General features: G+C 44.4%; 1 protein-coding gene across 5 annotated transcripts in view; it reads right to left on the bottom strand.

The window, feature by feature from the left end:
• The window catches only part of kalrna (kalirin RhoGEF kinase a), a 253945-nt gene that overhangs the window by 155655 nt on the left and 76284 nt on the right, over positions 1–22006 (bottom strand). For all 5 annotated transcript variants that reach the window (XM_075480381.1, XM_075480382.1, XM_075480384.1 and 2 more), the window contains exons 3-12: positions 19277–19391; positions 14339–14531; positions 11648–11821; positions 11472–11555; positions 11270–11401; positions 8617–8739; positions 6826–6948; positions 6551–6742; positions 3355–3486; positions 15–113 (exon numbers count right to left, since the gene is read on the bottom strand). In XM_075480381.1, coding sequence (XP_075336496.1) covers positions 15–113; positions 3355–3486; positions 6551–6742; positions 6826–6948; positions 8617–8739; positions 11270–11401; positions 11472–11555; positions 11648–11821; positions 14339–14531; positions 19277–19391 — 1367 coding nt within the window. The remainder of the gene's footprint in view (positions 1–14; positions 114–3354; positions 3487–6550; positions 6743–6825; positions 6949–8616; positions 8740–11269; positions 11402–11471; positions 11556–11647; positions 11822–14338; positions 14532–19276; positions 19392–22006) is intronic.

Below are 22006 nucleotides of genomic sequence, written 5' to 3'. Positions count from 1 at the left end.
GCAATGACACTGACCGCTTTAGAGTAGTTAGCAGTTGCCGTCAGAGAGTCGGAGTTTCCGGGACTCAGAGGTCTCTGGAGGACGTCCAACAGGGCTTTACCATCCTGACTCACCTGGACAAGCACACACAGGTACGTCAAGAGGAATTAAAGAGAAAACTCAGAGAGAAGAGGACAGCGAGGCGTGTAAACCAGACAGACGGAATAAAGAGGGAACGCTGAACTTTAAAAGGAGATTATCGTCGAAAGATGTGATTCTGTGTCAGGACGCTCTCAGTTTGAAGCTAAGCTAACGCTAAACACTTCAGATAAAGGCTGTGTTCGAAACCGCATACTACTCCTACTACTCCTACTACTCATACTGACTTTTTTCCCGGATGCATACTAGATTCTCCTAAATGTTGGGTATGCATCATGAGGTTACTACTCATACTCAAACTACCCAAGATGCAACGTAACGTGACGTCGCCGATCGTCATTTCCTGTCAAAACGGCAGTTTCAAGCTAGCTACAACGAGGGTAGGTTCACTTCCTGTTTTCAAAACAAAAGCACCAATTGTATGGTAATGGCTTTCCCTATGATAAAAGGCAACGGGTATTTTATTTTGTGAAAATAACCGGAAGTGCGTTAGCTCACTGTGGCTAGCTTTAGTAGCGCCGAATTCGTGGGAACAAAATGGTAAACAGACGGTATTTTGTCAGGTTTTCAACACTTACTTTCTCTCCTACCGCAAAAACAAATAGACCCCTCTCACGCTCCCAGGTATAAGGCTAAGCTAGCGCAACATTGTCAGTACGATCATCATGGCAGAGGCACCGAAGAAACAGAAGAAGACGTTGACTGATGAAGCAAGGAAGAGAAAGAGAGAGGCCGACAAAGCAAGAGACTGGACTAGAGTTGCTCTCTGAACAGCTTTTACTCGTTGGCGAGAGCTGAAAGAAACATTTGGATTCAAGTTCGATTCAGAGCTAGCCACCTTTCTGCTGGATCAGTAAGTAGCTTATTTGCTGCCACGCTTTGTGCTGTGTTGTACTTGCTTGATGTTTCACTGTGTTCGGAAAGTGACTCGCTAGTTTGTTATAACTGAGGAAAACTATTTTCCTGTTGTATTCCTGTTGTAAGGGTGTTGTATTTACGACAGTGTAACCGTACATTACCTCCAAGCCTGTAGGGGGCGCTCCATAGTGGGCTTTTTGAGAAGTTACATTGTATTGCTTTAAATTGTTCACCTTTAAACTTAGATTTTGGCTTAAAACAAATCAATGAATGAGTTTGAACTGCACTGTTGTATTTATAGATTAATGTTCTTATGTAAATTAATGTAATTTTAGGTCTTGTGTCAGCATAGAAAAGCCTAACCAGGGACGGGAGTTGTAAATTAGCACTTGTTGCTGTACTCTGTATGCATCACATCAGCTACAAGCTTTGATTTGTAGCTATGTCTGATTGTATTGTCCCTGTCAAATAAACTAATAAATAAATAAAAAGACCAAAACAATCAACGAGCCACATCATCCCCACTAGCTCATCTTTAAACTAACTAAACAAAAGCTTGAAGAGTTTCAGCCGGCAGCATTTTGTGGACCAAACAGGACTCAGTTACGGTTATTTCCCTCCTTAAACACAGGCATCAGGTCCTGAGAGAGATAAAAACCCTGTGGAGTCTGTGTGAGCCTCACTTTGTGCAGCGCGCTCACAGGAAACAATGCAGCCGCCGCCTCGGCCTGAGCCTCTGCCCACAGCCGTGTGATTATGTTTATGTGGATGTATAACTGGACATAGATAAGCAGAAACTGAGCGAACCCTGCAGCGGCTCGTCTGAAGATAAAAACACCGACTGCAGCGGCGGAGCTGCGGGACTAAATTTAGAGTTTTCAGACGCTGTGACACCCTGTCATCACAGCCAATCACGGCCCAGAGGCCCGGCTCGCTGCGAGATCACGACAATTAAACTCTCAGTGATTTTAAAACAGAGTGAAAAAACTTTTATGGGATTTTAGTCGTTGTTTTTTAATGTTTTAACTAGTTCTGGGCAACGATTAAAATGTTTAATCTAATTAATCACATGATTTCCCTGATTAATCGCATTTGTACGCAGAATCCAAAAATGAATCCAAAAGTAGTGTATAGCTTTTAGCATTTAGCTTTATTTTAAATGTGCTGCCATATGAATGAAAGTGCCATAACATTTGTTGTGCAAACACACTTTTAACATCAGCATCTTTCTGTAGTTTTTATGTAGAAGCCTCGCTCCACTGTCTGTTTCCTTGAATGACTTGCTGCTATCAGTTGTGTGTTTTGCCTTTAAGTGATATTTTAGACTGGAACTACTACGCTGAGAAGACAATTCAACTTGGCAGAGTTTACAGATGACTTTGGTTCTGTCGACTCCGCCGTCTGGAAGAACTTTAAAATGAAAATGGCCGAGTAAAAGTTCCGTACCCTTCTCCATGTTTGGTGGATCCGCCGATTACTTTCTTTTCCTGTTCCACAGCAGCAGACTTTTACAAAATAAAAGCCTGTGACCGACAGACTTTTACAAAATAAAAGCCTGTGAGCGACAGACTTTTACAGAATAAAAGCCTGTGACCGACAGACTTTTACAAAATAAAAGCCTGTGAGCGACAGACTTTTACAGAATAAAAGCCTGTGAGCAACAGACTTTTACAAAATAAAAGCCTGTGAGCGACAGACTTTTACAGAATAAAAGCCTGTGAGCAGCAGACTTTTACAAAATAAAAGCCTGTGAGCAGCAGACTTTTACAGAATAAAAGCCTGTGAGCAGCAGACTTTTACAAAATAAAAGCCTGTGAGCAACAGACTTTTACAAAATAAAAGACTGTGAGCGACAGACTTTTACAGAATAAAAGCCTGTGAGCAGCAGACTTTTACAAAATAAAAGCCTGTGAGCAACAGACTTTTACAAAATAAAAGCCTGTGAGCAACAGACTTTTACAGAATAAAAGAAATAATAAAACAGGGGTGCTGCGTGTTGTTCCCCCTCTCTCTGCCCCCTGCTTCCTGTCTCTCTGAACTTTCCATTAAAGGCACAAAAGCCTTTAATGGATATTATAAAAAAATGATTATATTATATTTATATTATATATTATATAAAATATTTATATAAAATTATTATATTTTATAAAATATTATTAAAAAATTTGTATTAAAAAAAACAATAATAATAATAAAATTTAAAAAACTGCGTTAATGCGTGATAAAACATTTATCAGCGTTAAATAATCAGCGAGTTAACGCGATAATAACGAGTGAACTCGCCCAGGCCTAGCTTTATGAGATAAAATTGTGAGTTTCTGGTGATGAGTACGCCCGGCTCGCTGTGTGCTGATCTACCTCGGTGTAGGCCTGGGTCACCTGCTCATACAGGCTCTGGTGGCGGTGGATGGCGATCTCCAGCTCCTGCATCTCGGACGGTAACCCTCCCTCGCTGCAGACTTTGCACCACGTCTCCACCTCGGACAGGAACTGAGGAGCCAGACACAGACATGCGGGTCTCAAACATCTGGTGGGATTTCACATCTGCCCTGAGCTGCCCTGAGCTTTAACCCGCAGGAGGAAGGTGCTGATCTGCAGCTTCTGGCATCAGACCGACGGCCCGATTCACGCCGGGAAAAGCGTCATGTGACCGGCTTTAATGGCACTGGCTGCTTTACATAAAATAAAAGCATTGCAGCAGGGAGTGGAAGAAGCATTAAAAATACATAAAAGAATATAAAGAGAAACAAATAAAATAATTTAAATGATTAAAAGAATATAAAGAGAAAAGAAATAAAATTATTAAAAGAATATAAAGAGAAACAAATATAATTATTAAAATTATTAAAATAATATAAAGAGAAATAAATAAAATAATTTAAATGATTAAAAGAATATAAAGAGAAAAAAATAAAATTATTAAAATTATTAAAAGAATATAAAGAGAAACAAATAAAATTATTAAAATTATTAAAATAATATAAAGAGAAAGAAATAAAATAATTTAAATGATTAAAAGAATATAAAGAGAAAGAAATAAAATTATTAAAATAATATAAAGAGAAACAAATAAAATTATTAAAATTATTAAAATAATATAAAGAGAAAGAAATAAAATTATTAAAATAACAAAGAGAAAGAAATAAAATTATTAAAATAATATAAAGAGAAACAAATAAAATTATTAAAATTATTAAAATAATATAAAGAGAAAGAAATAAAATTATTAAAATAACATAAAGAGAAAGAAATAAAATAATTTAAATGATTAAAAGAATATAAAGAGAAAGAAATAAAATAATTTAAATGATTAAAAGAATATAAAGAGAAAGAAATAAAATGATTAAAAGAATATAAAGAGAAAGAAATAAAATTATTAAAATAATATAAAGAGAAAGAAATAAAATAATTTAAATGATTAAAAGAATATAAAGAGAAAGAAATAAAATCATTTAAATAATTAAAAGAATATAAAGAATATAAAGAGAAAGAAATAAAATAATTAAATTAGTCGTTATTATTTCTTCTAACTTTTGTTTAGAACCAATCAGGTTTCAGGTTGGTGTCTCCTTCCTCTTTGACACCAACCTCAGTTTATCTGAATGCCATATTGTTTCCTTGCTTGCTCTCAGGTTGTCTTCTTTTTTACATGCAGACCCTGAATTTTGACTTGAGGATATTATTTCTATGCTTTCTTTATCTTTCCTCTTTGACCTCTTCTACTCCACGTAACAAAGAGAGCATGTAAACTCTTGCATCTTCCTTTCACAGTTGGTAAGAATCAAAGGTCCCCAAAGCAAACCCTTGAGATTCTATAGGAAAGGCTTGGGGTCATTTTTGACCCCGCTTGTGAAAAACCGGGGTAGTGACACAAAAACTGCAATTTCTTAAAATGTATAAAAACATTTAAAAAAATTCAAATGGCCTCAAGTCACAAACATGTTTTATGAGGAACACCTGGAATATAAAAGTGTAAAAACTTTTATTGTGAGAGATTTTGAAGAATAACAACCCCCGGGGTCATTTTTGACCCCACTTATGCATCTAAGGGTTAAAATGATCCAGCCTGTCCGGTTCTGTGAAGCTGAATAAAGACGAAGACAGTTTCGGTGCCTCACACATTATTAAACTGAACCGAATGATTCAGACGGGCACGAGGAGGGAGACATTCTGATCTTGTTTCCCTTTGTGATGTGATGAATACGCGGGTCCAAATAAGCGCCTCATCGCTGACATTTTTCTCTCCTTTCATTCGACTCGTCCTCAGCGCTTTCATCTCCTGCTCACTTGTATCTGAAGTCAGGGGCCCAGCAGGACTCAAACCAGCCCATCTGTTGCCATGTCGGCCTTCCAGGAATCAGCACGGGAGCGCTCTGATCCCTTTAACACAATCAGGCTGTGAAAATGTCCCGTTTTCATGCGTCCAGCCAGGGATCTGCCGGCAGCAGATCCCTGGCTGGACGCACGCTCCTCAAACACCGCCGATTGGCTGTTTCATCCGTCTCTGATTCAATTTAATTCAATTTTATTTATATAGCGCCAAATACAACAAATGTCATCTCAAGGCACTTAGATAATAAAGTCCAATTCAAGCCAATTGGAATTCAATTCATTGTAATTAGCGATGGGAATGGAAAACCGGTTCCCAGTGTTTCAATTCCTTGGAATCGCGATTTTGCAAACGATTCCCTTATCGATTCCAGTGGGAGTGAATGACGTCACCACGCAGCGTTGCGTGGCGAGTCCAGCGCAGCCGGCAGCCAACAGTAAACATGGCGCCCAAGCGGTACAAACGCTGGAAAGTTTGGTTCCACATCCCTAAAAAAGACGCCAACAGGGCAACTTGCAAAGTGAATATTTCACCAAAGGGAGGAAATACTACCAACATGCAATAACTATGAATGAATGTTCCGTTTTCGATCTGCTCCGGACTAACGTTGGTGAATCTGAACCCAGCAACGTTAGCAACGTTAGCATGTCCTCGGCTAACACTGCAGGTAACTAACTAACAAACACTGCCTATCATGTTAGCACCATTTGCCTGATTGTAAAAGCTGCTGTTAGTAACGGTTAAGGTTAAATGAATGCCTTCTCAGGCATTACATTTAGATGAAATCATGAGAGACAGAGCCTGACTGGCTCAGAGCCAGAGGCTGGTGGTACTACCCCCAGTTCACCTCTACCTCCAGCTTCTCCTTTCACCAGAGCAGGAAGAGTTCAATTACCCAGGCCAGGATAGACCAATGTGGACCTCACCGTTGTTGGGTTTGTGAGGTCATGACTCGTGTTACTTCTAAACTAAACAAAGTTGATGCTGATCGACCGGTTTGTTGTCCTTTTTCTCCAAATGAGAATCGATAAGGGAACCGACAAAGAACCGAATCGTTAAGCAGAATCGAAAATGGAATTGGAATCGTAAAAATCTCATCAATTCCCGTCCCTATTTGTAATCATAATTATTTATAAAATAATCCAATTCGTTCATATAGAGCCAATTCAAAAACAGTTTCCCGGCGAAGGAAACCAACAGATTGCACCGAAACTCTGATCTCACCTGTTCTGCCTTCTGGTGGAAGACGGCCGACATGGCGAGGATGGTGGAGCGCTCGTCGAGCGCCGCGGCGAAGCTCTTCCAGTCCTGATCCAGCTGGGCCGAGATCTGCTTGATCTGCGCGGAGGCGTAGTGGCCGGCCTCCGCCAGGCGGCTCGCCACCGACATGATTCTGTTGATGTTGACGTAGGCGTTCTGGGGAGAAGGCGTGACATCACATTCTGACAGTTAGCAGACAGATAACCTCTCGTCTGTATTCAGTTTGAGGCCCGACTCACCATGGAGTTCATGGCAAAGTGGTTGTGTTGCGTCTGCAGCTCCACGGCGTGCTGGTAGCCGCGGCCGATCTCCGTGTGGCTCTGCAGGAACACCTCCTTGTTGTGGCTGATCCAGTCGAACATCTGCACACACGACACAGACAGACCCGTTAATGTTCACATTTACTCTAAACTAGGGCTGGGCCAGTTCACTCGTTATTATCGCCTTAACTCGTCAATTATTTAACGCAGATAAATATTTTATCAAACATTAACGCAGCTTTTATTTTTTTATCTATTTTTAAATTACAAAAAAAATTACAATTTTTTGGGGGGGGGCTTTTGTGCCTTTAATGGAAAGTTCAGAGAGACAGGAATCAGAGAGAGGGGGAACGACACGCAGCACAGGGCAGAGAGGACTATAGCCTCTGTACATGGGGCGCCTGCTCAGCCCACTACGCCACGGACCCCCCTGTTTTATTATTTATTTTATTTTGTAAAAGTCTGTCACTCACAGGCTTTTATTTTGTAAAAGTCTGTTGCTCACAGGCTTTTATTTTGTAAAATTGTTGTAAGAAAAGTTGTGAAGCTACGCGCAGATGTACATGAGGTGCTGTTTTAGGGTGGATGAGACGCGATTAAAGAGCTTCGTGGAACCGAGACGAGGTTAAAAAGGCGCGAGATAAGTTTTATCATCCAATGGAGCTGCAGCGGGCCAACGTTTCTCAGGGTCAAAGGTCATAACCAGCCGAGAACTTCCCTGGCAAACTGCTGCGACTCGTCGTTTTTAACGTGGCGACTAAAAGGTCTCAAGCGTGACAATGTGGACAAAAACAGGGTGTTTTTTCCTCTGAGTGCTCTGCTGTAAATATTTACTGCTGCTGCACGTACACCAGGTCAGCTGACGCCCGTCTGTGTGTGTGTGTGTGTGTGTGAGTGTGTTTAACCTACATCTGGGGACACAATCATGACATCACACTGACTTATGGGGACTTCCTCTCAGTGAGGGGACCGTGGTTAAAACTTGTTTGTTAGGGTTAGAGTTAGAATTAGAATGTTATATTAATATTAGGATAAGGCACTCATCTGTGATGGGTTTGTGTGTGTGTGTGTGTGTGTGTGTGTGTACTTGTTTCACAGACATGTGGGACACGAACATGATTACACACCGACTTGAGAGGACCGTGGTTTTTTAGGGTTAAAACTTGTTTGTTAGGGTTAGTGTTAGAATTAGAATGTTATATTAATATTAGGATAAGGCATTCATCTGTGATGGGTTTGTGTGTGTGTGTGTGTGTGTGTGTGTGTACTTGTTTCACAGACATGTGGGACACAAACATGATTACACACCAACTTGAGGGGACCGTGATATTTTAGGGTTAAAACTTGTTTGTTAGTGTTAGGGTTAGTGTTAGAATTAGGTTATATTAATATTAGGATAAGGCATTCATCTGTGATGGTTTTATGTGTGTGTATACTTGTATTACATACATCTGGGGACACAAATATGATAACACACTGACTTATGGGGACCTCCTCTCAGTGAGGGGATCGTGGTTTTTTAGGGTTAAAACTTGTTTGTTAGGGTTTGTGTTGGAATTAGAATTAGGTTATGATTAATATTAGGGTAAGGCACTCATCTGTGATGGTTTATTAATCAGGGAAATCATGTGATTAATTAGATTAAACACTTTAATCGTTGCCCAGCCCTTCCAGTGGTGCAGAGGATAATGAGAGGAAATGGTTTTTGTAGAGTTCTACCCGAGCCTGAGACATGAAGCAGGTGCTCATTCAGGGACAGGTGTGACCCACCTTCTCAGCGTCCTGTTCGAAGAGGCGTAACTGGAAGCACTGGTCCAGCTTCAGCTTCCTGACGTGCCACATCTGGTGGAGGTGCTGCCTGGTGGAGTGCAGCTTATCCAGCAGACTGGCCACCTGCCCACAGGATAAAAGCAGCAAGTGTTGGACGGAACATGCTGATGGAACACATCCCCTCTGCTGGCGGATGTTTCCAGTGTTTCCAGGTTTCAGGGATTATTCTCCTTTTTTTAAATTCTTGATTCATTTTATTGGAAAGTGGAAGTGTGAGAGGAACGAAACAGGAAGTGGTGCCTGGACGATATATCTGGACTACAACATTCATGTTCCCCCTCCAACCAGCCTGAACAAGGGGGAGGGGCATAGAAATAACAGTTTCTCATTGGATTAAAACTTAGGCTCTGCCTCCGAGTGCAGGATGAGTCATGAGGACAGTTTTAAGCTATTTTCCAAGAAAAGGTCAATTCTAAAATACTATTTTAACCTTGTAGCACCCACAGTTGCAGATATGCAACAAGCTTTTTATTTATTTACATTATATTTTTATTTATATTTTTATTTACATTACATTATTTGATTTTTTAAATGTACATACATTATTTACATTCATGTGTAATATTTTTTTACCTTACATTTTATGTGCCGACAGTTGTCACAGCATCATTTTCTTGGCTCAGTGAATTACACTCTGCTTTGCGGTGCTCTGTTCTAGTTCGTTGGCCTGGTGTGCTCTGCTTTGTCCACCTTTCACTATACCTTTTTTTGCCAAACAATCTGCAGAGAATGACTTGGTTTTGTGAACTAAATTAATCAGGAAAGCCCACAGCTGCTAATATGCAACATTGCCTAAAATGATCAAAAATAGCACAATTCCAAAAATTCCAAAAATATTGGTTTATTCCCACCCAAAAAGATGCAAGAACAGCCTAAATGATTTTTTTCAATGATTATTCATATGCTTGGGTGCTACAAGGATAAAGGTTAAATGCCTCGTCTTTATGTAAAGCACATTGAGTTGCCTGTGGTATGAAATGCGCTGTATAAATAAAAATGCCTTGCCTTCCTGAGCTCAACCCTCGCCTGGTAATGAAACGTCTTTGAGGACTTTTACCATCTGCATCCTCCACCCGGGAGCTTCCTGCCGCTCAGAACATTAATGAGTGTAAATATCGACACGTTCTGTTTGCAATGTGCAGCAAATATTGCGTCACAACCTTCCCCGCGGAGTCCTTTTCCTGACGAGACGACACGCAGAGAGTGTTTCTCAGGCCTAATGAGGATGCTAATGATCGGAGGGCCTCGGCTCTGTCGCTCCTGCAGAGCCAGCTGTTATTATGACGGATGTGTTGGATCCTGCTGGGTTTGATCCTCGTCATAACCGACCAAAACCACCAGATTTTCTTCAATCCGAGAGCTCGGGCTTGACTTTACATCGAAACCTTTCAGGGATCTATGGAATATTTCATTCTCTGCATGCCCCGAAGTCCATAAAAATAATTAAATCTGGTTTTAAATGCACCTTAAGGAGTTTATTCTTCTCTGTCGTCCTTACAAACTCACAGAAATCTGCACAAAGACCCAACGAGCAGCATGGAGACGTCAATATTCATATTTAAGAGAAATATTCTGTTTCCTGTTTTGTTTGTAAATCACGTCTCATATAAACACCAAATCTGGAAAAAGTTGGACCATCTTATAAAATACAAACGAGAACAAAAAACAGAAATTCTCACTTATTTTGACTGTAGTTCATTCATTAGTGTATTCTGTGTTTATCTGATCAACCTAATTTGATTTATGGATACACGTCCACTGTTTCAGGCCTGCATTACATTCTTAAAAGGTTGGGACAGGACAGTTCAGTAATGAGGTAAAAAACATAATTATATCATTCAAACATGTGACTTTAACCAGGATCTGGTCCTAAAACAGCCTCCATGAAAGTCTGTGAGAAGGAAACGTTACACAGCGGGAGAAGGTTCTCTGTCCTGACTTTTATGGGACGTGTTGCAGGTCTGAGATGCAGAAATGATGTTTGTTAACAGATTAAATGAAGATGAAGAGATAAAATATTAAATATATTTAGTTTATATCGACTGACGTGAAATAAAAGTCAAAGTTTTTTCCTGAATTATGCGTAAAACACGACACAGATGTGGGGGTAACACACGCCTGGGGTGGGGGGTAACACACTCCTGGGGTGGGGCGGTAACACACTCCTGGGGTGTGGGGGTTACACACGCCTGGGGTGGGGGGGTAACACACGCCTGGGGTGTGGGGGGTAACACACTCCTGGGGTGGGGGGGTAACACACGCCTGGGGTGTGGGGGTAACACACGCCTGGGGTGTGGGGGGTAACACACGCCTGGGGTGGGGGCGGTAACACACTCCTGGGGTGTGGGGGTTACACACGCCTGGGGTGGGGGGGTAACACACGCCTGGGGTGTGGGGGGTAACACACGCCTGGGGTGTGGGGTAACACACTCCTGGGGTGGGGGGGTAACACACTCCTGGGGTGTGGGGGGTAACACACGCCTGGGGTGTGGGGTAACACACTCCTGGGGTGGGGGGGTAACACACTCCTGGGGTGGGGGGGTAACACACGCCTGGGGTGGGGGGTAACACACTCCTGGGGTGGGGCGGTTACCTTGGGCACCAGGCTCTGGAAGTCTGCAGACCCTGAGATGCAGTTCCTCCCTGAGAACCCGTCGCTGGATCGGATGCACTGGAGCAGCCTCTGGCCCTCCCGGTCCAGCTCCTCCACCGGAGCCTTCAGCACCTGGAAGGCAGTGAGGAGTCAGAAGTCTGTCGTCTGCAGGAGAAGAACCGAGGTCAGCCCAGATCCTCACCTTCTTCTTCAGCTGCGTGTGCTCCTCTATCAGCCGCCGGGACCCTTCCACGTCTGCAGGAAACTCCTTCTTGGACTGCAGCTCCTGCAGAACACATTAAACACATTAAACTTGAGTTATTCACAACCCAAACGGGCGCTCTGATCCCCTGAAGCGTCCCCCGCTCTGCCGCCCACCTGCAGGTCCTCCAGCCTGGACAGCAGGTGGACCGCGCTGGACATGAACTCCTCCAGAGACACCCTCAGCTCCATCCACTCCTCGTGGTTGTAGTCCAGAGAGCCTTCGAAGTCGTCCGTCAGCTGCGAGGGATCCACCAGTTTGGCCAAACCTTCCACCGACACCATGCTGGTCTGCTCACACAAACAGGAACGTTAAAGACAGGCCGAGCTCCACAAACACAGACAGAAACCACCTGTAAACCACTAACGTTCATATCTGAGGGATCAAAGCTTTTTCTTTTAATTTATCAAATGCAAGACAAAAATATGAAGTGTATACAGGAATACAAGTAATTTTCTTTTTTTCTTTTTTCCAAACAACTTAAGAACTTGTGTACAACCCACCCTCCCCTCCCCCAGGTCTTTTACATGTTGTAGGATTTCACAGATCAGTAAATAGCGAAATAAAGACATCCGGATAAATAAGCAGCCTAGAAATAATGAGCAAATGGGCGCAACTGAATATTTTTCAGGCTTTTGGAGATAGAAAGCAAACGAGCGCCGAAGATGCTGATGGAAGAATATCATTAATGTTAGCGCGCAGCCACGTGTCCACTAGGGCTGAGCAAACTTATCCATACTGCGATATATATTGATATTTCGTTTCCCAATAAAGTATCGATTTTTTATTTATTTATTTATTTTAAAGCAAACTTTATTGAAAAGTCAGACGTTCCAATGAGTGAAAACACGGAACATTAAGGTAACACAATACAATGCCAGGGGCTCACATTATACAAAACAGAGATAAATTAGTTGATAAAAATGTTGTATAAAGTGCACAGCTCTCACTTTTGTCACATGTTCGTCTGTTTCTGTTTGTCTGGCGGTGTTGTCCTTCCGGTTCAAAGGTCGGACCACCGGTCCAAACAGCGACGATTCATGTCAAATCACACTGTCCCTTTTTTTACCCCAGAAAATGATGTAAGTGTATCGCATCGAATCGTATCGAATCGTATCGAATCGCATCGTATCGCATCGAATCGAATCGTATCACATCGTATCGAATCGTATCGTATCGAATCGTATCGAATCGCATCGTATCGAACCGTATCGAATCGTATCGTATCACATCGTATCGAATCGTATCACATCGCATCGTATCGAATCGCATCGAATCGCATCGTATCACATCGCATCGTATCGAATCGCATCGTATCACATTGTATCACATCGCATCGAATCGCATCGTATCACATCGCATCGAATCGTATCACATCGCATCGAATCGCATCGTATCGAATCGCATCGTATCGAATCGTATCACATCGCATCGAATCGTATCACATCGCATCGAATCGTATCGCATCGCATCGAATCGTATCGCATCGCATCGCATCGAATCGTATCACATCGCATCGCATCGAATCGTATCGCATCGAGTCGTATCGAATCGCATCGAATCGCATCGTATCGAATCGTATCGCATCGCATCGCATCGTATCGAATCGCATCGCATCGCATCGTATCGAATCGCATCGAATCGTATCGAATCGCATCGAATCGCATCGAGTCGTATCGAATCGCATCGAATCGCATCGTATCGAATCGTATCGTATCGAATTGTATCACATCGTATCGAATCGTATCGTATCGAATCGTATTGTATCACATCGTATCGAATCGTATCGAATCGTATCGTATCGAATCGTATTGTATCACATCGTATCGAATCGTATCGAATCGTATCACATCGCATCGTATCGAATCGCATCGAATCGCATCGTATCACATCGCATCGTATCGAATCGCATCGTATCACATTGTATCACATCGCATCGAATCGCATCGTATCACATCGCATCGTATCGAATCGTATCACATCGCATCGCATCGGATCGTATCGAATCGCATCGTATCGAATCGTATCACATCGCATCGAATCGTATCACATCGCATCGAATCGTATCGAATCGCATCGAATTGTATCGCATCGCATCGCATCGAGTCGTATCGAATCGCATCGAATCGCATCGTATCGTATCACATCGCATCGAATCGTATCGCATCGCATCGAATCGTATCGAATCGTATCGCATCGCATCGCATCGAATCGTATCGAATCGCATCGAATCGTATCGAATCGCATCGAATCGCATCGAGTCGTATCGAATCGCATCGAATCGCATCGTATCGAATCGTATCACATCGCATCGAATCGTATCGCATCGCATCGAATCGTATCACATCGCATCGAATCGTATCACATCGCATCGAATCGTATCACATCGCATCGAATCGTATCGCATCGCATCGAATCGTATCGAATCGTATCGCATCGCATCGAATCGTATCGAATCGTATCGTTGGCTTAATATCGTGTATCGTATCGTGAGATTAGTGTATCACAGCCAGCCACGTGTCCACGGTCTCTCCCTCTGAGCTCTGAGGGAATCTAAACTCGCTCAGAGGAGTCTGTGTTTTACCGGGGAAGCAGCAAATATCCACAGTAAGCAGCAGCTGGATGCTGGCAGTGAAGCCGGCTGTTGCTTTCTACCTGCTAATCATTGCTGTGGTGTTGTGATGTCATTTGTGCATGAAAAAAGGAATCAGTGTGTGGCTTTCTTTCTAACTAAGGACGCCTGTAATCCTGCTGATGTTCAGCAGTACAGAACACCGTCTGCCGAGCTTCTGCAGGACGAAACTGACCTCAAAGGAGAACTTTGCGCTGCCGAAGTTGGTCTTCTGTTTCTGCCAGAAGTTGTCTGGTTTGATGATGAGCGCCACGCAGATCTCAGCCGGGAAATACTCCTGCAGCGTCTTCAGGAGAGGCTTGATCAGCTCCCACTTCGAGCCGCGCATGTCGATGATGACGGTGAACCCTCGCTTACAGACGTCCTCGCTGATGGGATAAGAAGAGAGAGGTTCAGAGATGCTGCACCATCACAGAAGAGTCTTTTCCAGCTGTTACAGCAGCCGAACAGGGAAGCTGGAACCTCCGTCCCGGATCTCTCACAAGAATCAAACCCTAACAGCGAAGCCCTCCCAGCTCCAGCTGGGCTCTCCTCACCAGATACTCAACATTTCTGACCGCTGCGGGACTCTGACTGTCACAGTTTGGTAAATAAATACACGCAGTCATTAGTTTTGGGGTCAAAAGAAGCAGAAATACGGGCCGAATGCCAACAAAGAGACACAAATCATCCGAGAGCCAAAGCTGCGCCGCAGCAGTGACGTGTTTGGTTAACAGACGGGATGATTCACTCAGAGCTGACGGAAATGCTTTTCCCAGAAGTTTCAGGACAGCTTCAGGAGGTCAGGAGAGGAGCAGCTGCAGTGGTTAGAGAGCGGAAACCAGTCGCCATCCTTCATCCTGAAGAAGATTCTCCAAAAAGAGCAGATTTTAAGTCACAGTTTGGATTCCAATTTGCACAATTTATTTTCATCACCTCGTTAAACTCAATGAGAAAGAGTTCTGTACGACGGTTAAAGATCAGATCTGTGATATCAACACGATGACACCAACACAGCATCCAGATCAAGGATTTTACTGTCCGCACCTGGAACCTTTAAAGTGTCCTGATCAGCAGTTCTGCAGCTTCCTGAAGCTCTCAGAGTTTCTCTCTGGACATTTTCTGCTTCTTCCCTCATCTTCAGTCCAGTTTTTCTTCATTAAGCCACTTAACTCTGAGCTGTGAACCCTTCAGGCAGGAAAAAGGCTCCTAACTCAAGGGATGAACCAGTGTTGTGTCCACATTTTAAACTGGATCTTTGGGCACTTTGTTCCCAGCAGCCTGTCACACAGACACATCATTTGTTCCCATTTCTTTAGCTGCATCTGTGAAAAACAGCTTCATAGTTTCAACTTTTTTGTACATTTATGTTAAAACTGCTTTCAGTTACCAAAAGAGTCAAATTAATATAAGAAATTCAGTTTTATAAAAAACCCTAATCCCAAAATAATTATGTTATCATGTCTAAAAGTAGAAAAGTAGGAAAAAACAGACAATAATAAGAATATTTTATTCAACATCAAGAAAAAGTAAATAAGATTAAATGTAAAGCTTAAAAAAGGAATATAAGATATAATCTAATGCCTAATTATGGAACAATTAATATAAATGAAATGATTAAACTGTTTTATGCCAGCAGAAATGAATAATCTAGAAGCTCTTTGTGGGTTTCAGACTGGAATTAAGATTTGTTCCCATTTCTTTAGCTGCATGTGTGAAAAACAGCAAAGATAACACAGTGTGACAGACAGAAAACAGGATTTCTGCAGCAACAAGGTGATTCCCAAAGAGCTGTTAGCTGAAAACTTGGCATATCTCAGCATGGTGTGCAGTGTGTCCTTAAAACATTTGAGGAAACTGGACAAGTGGAGGACAGAAGAAGAAGTGTCAGGCCTAAAGAACTATCTACAGCAGATGAACAGGATCTGAAAGTGATGTCCTTAAGAAAGAGGAAAACATCCAGCAAAGACCTGACACAGGAGCTGAGAGATGCATCTGGACCTTCAGCTGATCCATCTGCTGTTGGCCCAAGCCTCATCAGAAATGGGCTCCATGGAAGGGTGGCTGTCAGGAAGCCTGATCAGAAATGGGCTCCATGGAAGGGTGGCTGTCAGGAAGCCTGATCAGAAATGGGCTCCATGGAAGGGTGGCTGTCAGGAAGCCTGATCAGAAATGGGCTCCATGGAAGGGTGGCTGTCAAGAAGCCTGATCAGAAATGGGCTCCATGGAAGGGTGGCTGTCAAGAAGCCTGATCAGAAATGGGCTCCATGGAAGGGTGGCTGTCAAGAAGCCTGATCAGAAATGGGCTCCATGGAAGGGTGGCTGTCAAGAAGCCTCATCAGAAATGGGCTCCATGGAAGGGTGGCTGTCAAGAAGCCTCATCAGAAATGGGCTCCATGGAAGGGTGGCTGTCAAGAAGCCTGATCAGAAATGGGCTCCATGGAAGGGTGCCATAAAGCATAACTCAGCCATAAAGCATCACACAGACCTCATTCAAAGTTTATATGTGACAGGAGACTCTCAGCTTTAACTGAACCAAAGGGTTTGTTGATACATTATACAGCTTTGACACAACAGCAGTTTACATTTTAGGAAGACTACATCTCAGCCGGGGTGTCTCTCCCACTCTGTTTCTCACTCTAAATTCGATACTGCACCAATTCCTCGAACAAATGTCTCTCATGTCCAAAATATCTGCCCAATCTGGACAAATTTTACTTCAAAACGTAGGCATTTTTGTCCTCTTTCACCCAAAGTCACACTGATTGAGCTCTGCCTCACATATTTCTTACAAATTGCCTCTGAGCCCAGAGGGCGCCTCTCCATTTCCATTATAAAAGGCCTAAAGTCATCAAATTCAGGTGAAAAATTATTTTAAAACTGCCATAAAAAACGAGCCACAGATTGTAGCCTAATGAAAATTACACCGCTGGCTTCTGCCGCCTCTTGGGGGGCTGACGGTTCATGAATTATTCGGATACGACTTTTACTTTTCGAACAGCGACCGTTTGTTCGAGACAGTAGGCTACAGTCAAAATTATAGCGTAATTTTAAGAAGCCATAGTGAGCGTACATGTCAGAGACACAGACGAGCCGCACCTGCTCCTGTTACCGGGGCAACGCCTTGTTTAGCCTGCTCCTGTTACCGGGGCAACGCCTTGTTAGCCTGCTCTGTTCTAATTTTCCAAATTCCAAAGAAGAGCTTTGGGATGTTCTTCAAGAAGCCTGGAGAACTATTCCTGAAGACTCCTTAAAGAAAGGACAGAAAGCTCGTCTGAGAGGGTTCAGGCTGGGTTGGAGGAGAAAGGACCCCCCCGCCCTGCTCACATGCAGCCTCAGCGTTAACCCACCAACAACACATTCATTACAGCCTGCCTCAGGGAGGCGGAAACTCTGCTCGTCGCCATGGAAACAGCATCAGGAGCACACAAAGAAGATGATTGGATTGTGAGCCGCACACAGGTAAACGTATTCAGATGGAAGCAAAGTGTCTGTGACGTCCATAAATCCACTTCCTGTGATTTATTCACATGTCATTTGTCTGTGAAATATTTCCTGATGTTCCTGAACGCACTGCAGATGAGTTTTCTAAACGTTTGTGGCCTCAGTAAGAAAGGAAATGTGATGGGAGTTCAGTCTTCCTTCAAGTTTTCCCAACATTCAGGCTGACCCACATACGTTCTGGCTCAGTTTCTGGACCCGGATATGGGTCCATCCTTCCTGCCACAGTTAAATATCATGATAATAAAGCTCCAGAGCTTTTCACTACCTTGGAAAACTCAAGGTAAATGTGTCAGTTGTTTGTTGAATCTAAATAACTTCCTGATTCTTTATGTTTCGTGTGAAGGTTAATTCCACGCAGACGGAAACTGCTGAAACATATTCTGAGTGTAAAACCTGCAGATAATCTTTGTCTTTGTGCTTTCCTGCAGCAGCAGGTGTCTCTGCTGATCAGGATGCTACTGATGGTGCAGATCTCTCCTAATCAGTCAGAGTAGGGATGGGAATGGAAAACCGGTTCTTGTTGAGAACCGGTTCCCAGTGTTTCAGTTCCTTGGAATCGTTTTGGCGATGTTGCAAACGATTCCCTTATCGATCCCAGTGGGCGCGAATGACGTCACCACGCAGCGTTGCGTGGCGAGTCCAGCGCAGCCAGCAGCCAACAGTAAACATGGCGCCCAAGCGGTACAAACGCTGGAAAGTTTGGTTACACATCCCTAAAAAAGACGACAACAGGGCAACTTGCAAAGTGAATATTTCACCAAAGGGAGGAAATACTACCAACATGCAATAACTATGAATGAATGTCGCGTTTTCGATCCGCTCCGGACTAACGTCGGTGAATCTGAACCCAGCAACGTTAGCAACGTTAGCATGTCCTCGGCTAACACTGCAGGTAACTAACTAACTAACACTGCCTATCATGTTAGCACCATTTGCCTGATTGTAAAAGCTGCTGTTAGTAACGGTTAAGGTTAAATGAATGCCTTCTCAGGCATTACATTTAGATGAAATCATGAGAGACAGAGCCTGACTGGCTCAGAGCCAGAGGCTGGTGGTACTACCCCCAGTTCACCTCTACCTCCAGCTTCTCCTTTCACCAGAGCAGGAAGAGTTAAATTACCCAGGCCAGGATAGACCAATGTGGACCTCACCGTTGTTGGGTTTGTGAGGTCACGACTCGTGTTACTTCTAAACTAAACAAAGTTGATGCTGATCGACCGGTTTGTTGTCCTTTTTCTCCAAATGAGAATCGATAAGGGAACCGATAAAGAACCGAATCGTTAAGCAGAATCGAAAATGGAATTGGAATCGTAAAAATCTTATCAGTTCCCATCCCTATTCAGGAACCTGTGTATTAAACGCTGCCTCGGCTCAGATCCGACAGAGAGTCGCTGTGGCTGACCGGCTGCTGCCAACACTGCAGCTCTCAGCCTGATGCAAATCCAACGCCGCCCTCCATCTGCCGCTGAGACGGAGAAGAAAAGAGCGTTTGATTCCCCAGCCTGGGCAGCCCTGAGGCACTCCACGTGCACTCCACGTGCACTCAACCCTCCACTTCTCCACGTCCTCTGACTCCCACCATCCAGACTGAGAGGTGAGGCGGAGCTGGAAATGAAACGCTGGCGTGTACCTGGGCACGGTGGACAGGTAGGTCACCAGCCTCCTCAGGTCCTCCTGCTTTATTCGGTCGTGGTTGCTCCGGGAAGGGAACGTCAGGATGGGGCCTCCTCTTTTGTCTCGTCCACCTGCAAACACACGATCAGCACATTAAGGTTGGTGTTTGGAGTCTGAGTCACCTGCATCAGGTGAACCCCATCAGAACAGATCCACCCCGGCTGGTTGCTGCTTCTTCTCTGGACGCGTTACATAAGCATGTTTAACGTGTTTAACGTGTCAGCTGAAGAGGCTGTAATGATTCTGTACCGCGGCCAAAGCAGCGAGGCCCCGATCGAACGCTGACCCCGGCCGAATGTCTGGCTGTGTTTGTCATGCGAGGCATTACTGGAGCATGAAGCTGAGGAGGCTGCACAGCTTCCCTCTGACACGTCTGTGGGGTTTCTGCCACGTCTTTAGTTTCTGTTTAAGTTCTTAGTTTTTACCACCCACCCTACCTGACACCCTGCTGCTCTGACAGCCATGAGGCTTCTTCTCCTCAAAGTGTTTCTGATCCACTGATGTAACTTTAAATTCTTAAATTATCGATAAAAGTATCAGTTCCAACGTCCTCAGACACAGAAAGCCTGTTAAAATGAGCCCAAACCAGCGCTGAGCAGAGGTTATTATAGGTTATTATAGAGGTCATTAAAGAGGTTATTACAGGTTATTCCAGGTTATTGCAGATGTTACAGATGCCTGACGGCTGCCTGCATTAGCTGTAGTACCTGTAACAGGACTCCTCCACACGGCTACGTCAGCCACTCCACATACTTTCCTCCCAAACGTCTCTGTGATGGACGGCGTGTGCAGAGATGTTGGGGTCAGATTAATGTAAGAAACACAAACCGCAGTGTTTACGAAGGCGCTGCTCAGACGTGGAGAAGCCCGGTGTGGGTGATTTGGGAGTCGGAGCGCGGCCGTAATCTTGGGAGGAATCTGGATGACGGATGGCTGTTGGCACCCAGTCTCTCTCATTTTCTCTGTGTGATTCAGACATTTCTTCTCTCACATGTTACTGACAGAAAGAAGCAGCTTGCATGCAGCTCTGCGGCTGTTATGAAGCGCAGACTTAATAACTCTGAGCTGAGCTGAAAACCCAGCAGCTGATCACGGGGATCAGAAGCCGTTCACCCGGGTGAACAGACTTTATCTCATTCATTTAGCTTCCTTTGTTTGGTTTCTGTGAAACTAATGTTTCATTTTACAGATGATTTAAAGTGAAAATGTGACATCATCCCTCCATCCATCCAACTCTCCAGCCCTCCATCCAAACGATCAATCTATTGTTTAATAAACAATAGATTTATCTTTTGTCAAATATAGAGCCTGATCAGGTTCAGCTAAATATAAGGTATTTATATCGTGTTAAACCAGAAATACAATGATGTCCCAACGACGGCCCAACGATAGCCCAATGATGTCCCAACGACGGCCCAACGATGGCCCGACGATAGCCCAACGGCGGCCCAACGACGGCCCAACGATGGCCCAACGATAGCCCAACGATGGTCCAACGATGGCCCAAAGATGGCCCAACGATGGCCCAACGATGGCCCAACGGCGGCCCAACGACGGCCCAACGACGGCCCAAATACGGCCCAATGGTGGTCCAAATACGGCCCAATGGTGGTCCACATACGGCCCAATGGTGGTCCACATACGGCCCAATGGTGGTCCAAATACGGCCCAACGATGGCCCAACGGCGGCCCAACGATAGCCCAACGATGGTCCAACGGCGGCACAACTACGGCCCAACAGCGGTCCAAATACGGCCCAATGGTGGGCCAAATACGGCCCAACGATGGCATAACGATGGCCCAACGATGGCCAAACGATGGCATAACGATGGCCCAACGATGGCATAACGATGGCCCAACGATGGCCAAACGATGGCATAACGATGGCCCAACGATGGCCCAACGATGGCCAAACGATGGCATAACGATGGCCCAACGATGGCCAAACGATGGCCCAACGATGGCCCAACGATGGCCAAACGATGGCATAACGATGGCCCAACGATGGCCCAACGATGGCCCAACGATGGCATAACGATGGCCCAACGATGGCCAAACGATGGCATAACGATGGCCCAACGATGGCCCAACGATGGCCCAACGATGGCATAACGATGGCCCAACGATGGCCCAACGATGGCCAAACGATGGCATAACGATGGCCCAACGATGGCATAACGATGGCCCAACGATGGCCCAACGATGGCATAACGATGGCCAAACGATGGCCCAACGATGGCCCAACGATGGCCCAACGATGGCCCAACGATGGCCCAACGATGGCCAAACGATGGCATAACGATGGCCCAACGATGGCCCAACGATGGCATAACGATGGCCCAACGATGGCCCAACGATGGCATAACGATGGCCCAACGATGGCCAAACGATGGCCCAACGATGGCCCAACGATGGCATAACGATGGCCCAACGATGGCCCAATGATGGCCCAATGATGGCCCAACGATGGCATAATGATGGCATAATGATGGCCCAACGATGGCCCAATGATGGCCCACTGATGGCCCACTGATGGCCCACTGATGGCCCAATGATGGCCCAAACTGGAACATTTCTTCAGGAAATAAAACATTTTCTGTTTGGAGACTTTCAGAGTGAACCCAGTGTTAGTTTTGTCCACATTAAGCGTCTCCAGGCCGGTGGCGAAGGGTTCGAAGACTGAAAC

The sequence above is a fragment of the Odontesthes bonariensis genome, chromosome 12, assembly GCF_027942865.1.
Source record: "Odontesthes bonariensis isolate fOdoBon6 chromosome 12, fOdoBon6.hap1, whole genome shotgun sequence".
Classification (NCBI taxonomy): Eukaryota; Metazoa; Chordata; class Actinopteri; order Atheriniformes; family Atherinopsidae; genus Odontesthes; species Odontesthes bonariensis.
Note: the sequence above shows the minus strand (reverse complement) of the source record. Positions and strands in the feature narration are given on the sequence as shown.